The 9,010-nt window shown below is 47.1% G+C and overlaps 1 protein-coding gene across 1 annotated transcript in view; it reads right to left on the bottom strand.

The window, feature by feature from the left end:
* Positions 1 to 1,549: 1,549 nt before the first annotated feature.
* Positions 1,550 to 9,010, bottom strand: part of LOC106806012 (ribosomal RNA processing protein 1 homolog A-like) — an 8,623-nt gene continuing 1,162 nt past the window's right edge. The window contains exons 2-6 of the mRNA XM_014807838.1: positions 8,651 to 8,834; positions 7,022 to 7,158; positions 5,658 to 5,740; positions 4,336 to 4,774; positions 1,550 to 3,396 (exon numbers count right to left, since the gene is read on the bottom strand). Of these exons, the coding sequence (XP_014663324.1) occupies positions 2,132 to 3,396; positions 4,336 to 4,774; positions 5,658 to 5,740; positions 7,022 to 7,158; positions 8,651 to 8,834 (2,108 nt within the window). The 3' untranslated portion in view covers positions 1,550 to 2,131. The remainder of the gene's footprint in view (positions 3,397 to 4,335; positions 4,775 to 5,657; positions 5,741 to 7,021; positions 7,159 to 8,650; positions 8,835 to 9,010) is intronic.

The raw sequence follows: 9,010 nt of genomic DNA, 5'->3' as shown, positions 1-9,010 counted from the left end.
GTATGAATTGCTAGGTTAGAATAACCCGACACAGAGCTGTGTGATTAACGGTCACAACGCCTGACATCCATCACATTGAAAAATCTTCTAGCTGTACAAAAAACTACGCAACAATTACGCTATATCTACAGAAGTAAATAATCATCTAAGCGATTTCTGCCTTGTTTAGTATTAGTACTAAACGAATCTAGTATGATAAGTGTGATCCAGAATGGACGGCGCAGTATAGGAGAGCGTTGCCGAAGGACGGTGTTAATCCAAAGCCTAAGCGCAAGATCTGCGCGCAGTTCGCGCGGCAAGGCGCACGCGCACGCGGGACGTCCTACACGATCAAAGGTCAGCGCTTGGCAGCTATGGATCCGTGCGCCGGAATGAAATTGGCCGGACGCACAGGATCCATAGATGCATGCGGAACGTCGTTCCGCCAATTTTAGTGCGGGGACACAAGAGATGGTAGAATTTGGGACAGTGACCATGCTTCACTTGTATAAAAACATAATGTCTGTGTTTCGTAAACCGAGCTGGAGCGGTTACTCTTATGAAAATGCTTTGGCTTTTTATAACTACTTAATTATGATGACAGTCATACCTCCGTACGACAAGGTGTATGTGTATTTCCACAGTTAGCCACATAAATACAAAGTTTGTTCTGCTTCTTGGTAAAAACATGGTCAAAATACTAATGGCTTCCCGCTAGTGCTTGGGGCACTCAAGTCGCCATCTGCTGGCAGAAAATGTTACATAAAAACTGCAAAGACGACAACATTGAATTATTTACCAGCATAATGCCACAAAATCACATTTGGGTCAGGTATTTCCTGAAAACATTGTCATTGCCTTATGTAACATAACGTATGTTTAGCTAATGTATAATATCAAGATGTAAGATGTATTACGTATATGTATCCAGAGATCTTGTTGTCGCGCACAGTTTTACCCAGAATCAGAGGATTTAGATATTTATTTTATTTTATTGTTATATCTTTATCAGACTTTCCTGCATTGAAAATTAGAGGCATTTTATGGTTTCACGCCCATGGATGCACGCCTTATATGGACCGCCACCGATTATATGCACGCAGGGATTATATGCCCACATTATATGGATGCATGCCTACAAGTTTGCAAGCATCTTGCTATTTAGAATAAGCGTGTTCTGAAGAAAAGGTTGTCTTTCAGACTGTATATAGCATTCAGTTATCTAAAAACTCAATACACAAGAGTCTGCGTCATAGTTCGATTCAATGCAACGTCTTTATTACTATTAGTATGTTACATAGATACAACAACCGATCGCATGAAAAACATGACAGTATCATAGTATCAACTCGACTCAATGTGTATTTAATGAAACCATAAATTAAACAACAGTATCGAACATGAAACACATACATGACAGGGCCAGATCTAGATTTCGGGAGACGGGGGGGGGGGTGTTGATATTTGAGTGAACGCGTGCCGAAGGCAAGCGGTGCTAGAGTGGCCCCATTTTACTAGTATCATAACATCAGGAGTGAATCATAATAGATTATCTATATTAATAATCTATTAACAATCTATTATTATTCCCTCCTGATAACATTAGTCAGTCATTTCAGTGTTGCAACCCCCCCCCCACCCTCTAGATACGCCACTGCATGATGCCAGCATAGTGACCGAGAGAGGCACGCACTATTCCCAATGTACTCTGACACATGGCCGCCCATGACTCTCCCTCAGCAGGCGTGAAGGAATCATCTCATCTTGATTATTCTAACTAACAAATATTGACTCTGCTTATCTATCTGCATTCCATCTGCTATTGCAAGAAACTGTTTGGGACGGAGTGTTTTGTAAGTCTCCTACGCTCCCCTCAATCATCTCATTGCTACCCACTCTCCACCCTCAATCACCGTTCTTTCTCTCTTCTCTCTCTCTCCCTCTCTTTCTCATTATCTCTCTCCTTCCTTATCTCCCTCCTTCCTGCCCTCTCTTAGTCCCTCCCTCCCCCTTGCGCCCCCGTCTCTCTTGCTTTCACGCTAACTCTCTCTCTCTATCGCTTTTTTTCCCTACCTCCCTCCTCTGCTCTTTTACCCTCAGCATTATTACTCTCCCTCCCCCTCTCTACTCATCCGTCAGTGTGGGACTCATCTCAGAAAAAATCCGCGGCACGCAACCGCCTTCCCTTCATTGCCTTCTTTCCCGACTTTCCCGTCGCGGGACTCTCTTCCCCGCCAGGCGAAAACTTCAGGAGCCCCTGCACGGGTCGCCGGTCCTTGTCGAACGGCACCGCGGGGCTGCTCTTCACCGACGACTTGTAGTCCCAGTGAGCGTGCTGAGTGTTCCGCATCAGCGCAAACTGAACCTTCTTGCGAGACGGCTCAGACGCGCACAGCCGCACGGGGGTCGTCGCAGCGGCGATGCGTGGCGCGGTCCCTGGTGCCACCTTGTGGGCGCCGCGGCGGACGAACGCCGGCGGCGGTGTCGTCACCCGCGTGAAGGCGGGGAGCGAGGGAAGCGCAGGTTGAGGGTTCTTTGCTGCCGTCGCCGCCTTTGTCTTCTTTCGTGGAATGAAGATCTCCACCTCACCTTCTTTAGGAGGCTCCGCCCAAGACCTGCTGGGCTCTCTAGCCACGCTCTCGCCACCCGGTCCGTCTGAAGTCACATGCGAAGATTTCACCTTCTTCTTCTTCTTCTTTTTCGTCTTCGCCGTCGTCGTCCCAACCGGCACGTCCGACGCGGAGGATTCACCGCCCGTCGTCCCTGCCCCCGGCGCAGCACGCGTAGCGCCACCACGCGGCGGGAGAGGCGTGCTTACCTCGTCCTGCGACGCGTCGACCGAATTCGCGCAATCGGACGATGGCGGTGACGACGAGGCAACCTGCCGTTTCTTCTTCTTCTTGGCGCCTACTGCTCCGTTAGGACGTACGTCCCGCACGCTCACGCCACTGTTCAGAGTCTCCCGGCTTTCTGTCCTCTTCCGTTTTCTTCCCGGAGAAGGACTCTTTCCGCTGTTCACCATCGAAGCGTTCTTCGTCGTCTCCAGAGATTCGTCGCCCGCGGCAACACTGCTCTGTCGAGCTTCGGCGAGCCTCTGCTTCTTCTTCTTCTTTTTCGTCTTCTCGCTTGCCGCGCCGGCGGACGACCCGTTCGATTTCCGTTTCTTGCCGACCTCCTCCGTCGCTTCCCCTTCCTCGCTTGGTGCTTTCTTCTTCTTCTTCTTCTTCTTCTTCTCCTTTTTCTTTTTCTTCATCTTCTCCTCCGCCGCAGGACTGGCCTCCTCTTCCTCACTCTCCTCCGCCGCAGAGCTGACCTCCTCTTCGCCGCTCACCTCGTTGGAGTCCGGTGGCTCTGCGTCTCTTCTCTTCATCTTTTTGAACCTCTGCCTCTCCTCATGGTCACGTTCCATCTCCGCTCCTAAAAATATAATGCCGACATCAGTGTAGAAGCGACGGTGGCACGACGGTGGTACTGCTACAAATCTTTGACTTCTATTCTATTCAATTCTCGCAGTATCTTCTAGTATCTGCTATCACATTTACTGCGAGGAGAAAAGATATTGGGGTGGGGGTTTATGACGTAAGTGTAAGTGTAATTGTGCCCTGAAACACGAGGTCGGAATGATTACCGGAACCCAAGGAACCAGGTGTCGTATATATACCCAAACAACCAATGCCATACGATGTGCCACACATGCTAACGTTAATAATATATTCGACAATATACAGAGTTCCTTTTTAGGATACATACAGTGTCCACAATCCAGTGCACTACTGACCGAAATAGTGCAAGTGTGGAAGTGCAAGTGTGGAAGTGTGGAAGTGTGGCAGTGCACAATCCACACTGCACTACTATTTCGGTCAGTGGTGCACTGTGGATTGCAGACACTGTATGTTACGCTATGCAGTGAATGAATAATCCTTACACTACATAGCGTAACGTACCCAAACTTGTACCGTACTTGCTCACTCTATCTTTACACAACGTTACACATCTGTAGTATTACGTATTATATATATATATACATATATATATATAGTAAATACTATATATTATAGTCACTCAGGCATTCTATCGGTTACACGACGTGGCACGTCGATAACCCACACGCTGACATCGTAACACGACACTCCACCGCGATTAGTATCTCTCTCTTTTCGTATCACTGCTACTGCTAGGAAAAAAAACATAAGGGGGGCCCTCGCGAGCGGCCTTATGTTTTTTGTCCTAGCAGTTGATGTGGTACAAAAAGAGATATATACTAAACGTGGGCAGGGTGTCGTGTTACGATATCAACATGTGGATTGTCGACGTGCCATGCTGTTTAACCGATAGAATGCTCGCGACACGACGTACCTAGTCGCTCGACCGCCTCATCGTAGTCACTCGCTTTCAGCTCCAGCTCGCTCCCGCTATCCAGGTCCGGCTCCAGCGGGAATATTCCCGCCTCCAGGTCCCTGAAGCGTCTGACGAGCCGGTAGAGGGCGCCTCGATTGCGTGCGGCGCACTTCCGCTCGCTCGCCGTCCGAAAGAGCAGCTCGGCGATCGCGGAGTAGTCGAACGATAGCCGCGGGGGCGCCACCGTCCGCTCGCCCGCATCGTCGTCATCATCGTCGCTGTCGCCCTCGTCGTCCGGGTGAAGTTTTTGCGCGAGCGGCGAGTCGTAGATGATGCTGTGGAAAACTCGCTTGCAGACCCTGTTCGTGACGGAGGCGCCCCTGGTGGCGGCCAGCAGCGACGCGAACGGCTCGAGGAATGCGAGATTCTGGCGGGCAGTGAGTTCGGCCGCACTGACCTGCGGACGAACGATGAGCGATGATGCGAGTGTCAGAAGGAAGCAAGCAGGGGAAAAAGAAACAGAAACTAAATATAAACGTTTTGCGTATTCAGACGTTCTTGGATTTCGAATTACGTGATAATAACGTCAGACAGACACACGCATGTGTACACCCACCGAAATGCTCACACGCACACGCACACGCACACGCACACGCACACGCACACGCACACGCACACGCACACGCACACGCACACACACTCAGATAGATGCACCCACGCTTACAAACGTGCACAAATGCACTCACAGAGATTGAGAGACACACACGTGCATACAGATGCACGCACGCACGTACGAACCCACCCAGGGGGCGAAATTAGCGGTATCCCGATATCCGCGGGATAGTAGATTCTTGTGTTGGATACCAGATTTCAATGCTTGGTATCCCGCCGGGATAGTAAAAAAAAAATCGTCAAAATCAGGATAGTGGTTGTTGAGTTATCAACTTTTGTACGCCAGCGCATCTGAGCGAGTGCGCGCGATCTTATCATAAATGTGATGCGTATACATTGTATCAAGCAAACCAGACAATGCGTCTAGACAATGCGTCTACAGTGTACTTGTCTGTGCATATCTGTGAATCTGTTTTCATGTTTTTATATAATAATTACATTACATATTAATAATTTTCAAATGCTATTATTGCATATTTAAAGATTTTGGATACCAACATTGTTTAAATTACTATCCAAAAAATGGGATACCAGATCTTTGGGGGGGATACCAGATTACAATACCTGGTATCCCGAATGGATACCATAATAAAAATCTAATTTCGACCCCTGCCACCCACGCAGACATGCAAGCACACATACAGGAGGTAATGGCCAATTAAAATTACCATCGTTAGCTCCTCTAAGAAAATGTCAGCGATGTGAAATCGAATGCCATCAACTGATGCTTCCTCAGCAGCACTCAGCGGCCCTAAAACAACAAGAGAACATTCAGATGCTTGACAATATCAGTACCTACGTCCCAACCTCGATATCGTAGCTTATCCACTAGAACATAAGAGCGTTCAGATGAACTAATGTCTGGTGCCACCTAACGAACCCACTTGAACATCAATGCATTCCGACACATTATGACCCCAATGCAAACGTGACTCATCTTCAAAAAGAAGACTCTTGACAGATAATGCTTTCACAGTTTCAGCAGAGCACAAATATGCATTCCAATAGCATAAGCATCTTTAGTTAGCCATACTGGAAAAGTACCAACAAATTTGATTCTGATCATAAGCAACATCTGAGTAAGGTGGAAAAACATGAAGACACCCCACCCCCCAAAATTCCTAATAGGATATTATCATAACTATCTATGTATACTAGCGTTGGTATTTTACCAAAGTAACACGGTATTACCGTGGTATACCGCGATTTCAAGAACAGGTCAGAGGAATATACACACAGTGTACATGCGCGTGTGTATGATGCGTACACGGGCCGCACACAGTGTACGATTTGAAAGTCCTGAACATTGCTCCATTGGCGCCGACATTTTAAAATCACATGCCCGATTCCTGCGCTTTCATTGGTCGGTAAATATTTGTTGCTGAGCTCGATAGCTCAGGGAGCCCGCACACGGTGGGTTTCTGGCCTCGCGAGGCCAGAAATATCAAACACGCTAGATATCCGTCTCACAGCCTCGCGAGGCCAAAAATCGTGCAGAATTTAGTTACCCGCACACGGTGAGCTATCTGCTGAGCCAACGGCCTCGTGCGTCAGCTCAGCAGATAGCTCACCATGTGCGGCGGGCTTTAGTGAAACGCGCTACCGCACTACGCGCTCGTGATCGATCGCGCCCCTTTCTCCCATCAAAGGCACCGCTGCCGCACTCATAGAAAATTTGCTATATGTTGCAATTTCTTTGGAACAAACATGAGCGAGAGTAGGAGTGTCGTAAGGCTAGAACCAGTCTGAAGTAATAAAGTATGTACAAATGAAACAGCGCAGACTATCTACTAAGCATATAGAATAGGTGTGGAGATACGCGAATATAGCGTGAATGGTGTCGATCGACGGAGATGAATTTATAAAGCTATGCAATGACGAGAAAGTGAAATAAAATTGACGTGATAAAAATAGCTAAAAAAAATCGGTACACCACTACACCACACAAAGTGCCGCAGTACGCACCGGTACAGGTCACGTACCGCGGTATACCGGTATACCGCGCACCTCTAATGTATACTATATATCACACCTGACGAGAACATTTTGAGTGCTGTTGCAACGAGCTGCTTGTTCCACTTGTTATTCTTGAGCAAAACAAAGATCTGGTTGACGAAACGTCGCACCAGCATCTGGAACTTGTCCAGGCGAAACACGTCTATGTTGTACCTGTCGCAAACGATATGGAGATGCAGGAAAACAGCAGGAAGTACGTGTACGCACTTACACACGAGTTGCAACCCGCACAGGGACGTCTGCAGCTAGGGACAGCATGCAATACCTCGATGTGCATTGATATACTATATGTCTATATGAGACATATATGACATATATGTCTATTACAGAGTGGAACGCCTTACCCACTGAAGTGATGACAGCCGAGAATCTATGTTCCTTTAAGTCTCTAATTACTGCCTAAACGACATCAGGGCAGTTTTTTAAGTAAAATTAGTTTTTGTTTTTTTTCCCCTTAGAAAATCAAAGAGAAGGGAAATTTTATTTTAGTCTCAACTAGCGCCTCCCGTTGGCAGAATCATCAGTATGTTGATGGTGGCCAATATAGAGTAGAAGTAGAAGGAGAAGTAGAAGTATACTGCATGAACGCACACGCATAGACACGCATGTATGATCGTGCTCACACGGTGATGTATCCGTATGCGTGTGTACGCATGCACGTGTAATAATGAAGAAAGACAGACACTAATTCATATATATTACTGAGTAAAGTTAAACTAACACCGATTTACAATGTTTAGACTTTATAACATGACGTTATAACTACGTCTTTATCTAAACTAGAGATGTATAGAAGGGGCTTGCAATTACATTCAACTATTGATTATGTGTTCAGAACTTCAGACCATGCATGCTCTTTACACATGCAAGGGGATGCCATTAAAATTAAGACAGCCGATTTGATGAAAGAACAGAAATCAAATCAAACACGCTGCATCAGGAAGGAACGTTAAAGTAACCATTGCGAGAGTTTTCCAGTGTTTTCACCACTTTCATGACACCTTAGTATCGTTACTGCTCGAGTAACAGCAATTGTCTAGAGTAACAATAAAATGTCTTAGAACCTTCGTATTCACCGAAAACTGCCAGTTTCGAACTAATTGTTTTTGTAAACATTCGTTATATTTCCGCTGTCAGGTGAGACAGCAGAATAAATTCAGCTTTTAGTTTTTCTGAGCAAAAATCTTGCAATAACCATTTTAACACTATAGTGTATCCCCCTACAGAAATGAACAATATTGTCTCCCTCTGGAAGTTTTAACACTAGGTTTTTTCTCCGGTGACATGACAACAGGGTTCTCCAAGAGCACTTATAGCCTGGCGGCCCGCCAGGCTATCGTCGAGCCCCGCCATCCTAAAATGCACCTGCCACTCTAAATATCATAGCCGCCATGCTAAAATTAGCTAAAACATGCTAAAACTAGGACCGTAAAGGCAGCCCCGCCATGCTATAATGAAAAAGCTTGGAGAACCCTGGACAACTAGTGTCTCCCTCTAGAGGCACAATAACTAGTGTCTCTCTCTCTCTAGGCACGACAACTAGTGTCTCCCTGTCGAGGAAAGACCGGCTAGTGTCTCCCTGTCGAGGAAAGACCGGCTAGTGTCTCACTCTGGATGGGTGAGCGATAGCGTCTAATTGACACACCATTCACGTCGCATCGTCCTGAAGAAAGCTTCGGCGAATGCGAGAGCCGACTCTGGGCGGGCAAACCCCAGCATGAGCTGTGCGATGATGCGAGCAAGATCTTCCTGCACGAGTGGCTTGTCGCACATCCACATGCAGTAGAACAGACCCATCCACAGCTTGAGCAGCTCATCTTTGCTGAAACCTGTGGCGACAGAGAGAACACATCACGCACGCGGTCGCTACCAGTGGCGCCACCCAACACCAGCACAGAATAATGGTATACATGGAGTCATTTTACTCACGTGTGCAGCGGATTTTCGTTGAGTAATTTGACGCATGCGTCATTTTACTCACGTGTGCGGCGGATTTTCGTTGAGT

This window comes from Priapulus caudatus, unplaced genomic scaffold (genome assembly GCF_000485595.1).
Source record: "Priapulus caudatus unplaced genomic scaffold, Priapulus_caudatus-5.0.1 Scaffold136, whole genome shotgun sequence".
Classification (NCBI taxonomy): Eukaryota; Metazoa; Priapulida; class Priapulimorpha; order Priapulimorphida; family Priapulidae; genus Priapulus; species Priapulus caudatus.
Note: the sequence above shows the minus strand (reverse complement) of the source record. Positions and strands in the feature narration are given on the sequence as shown.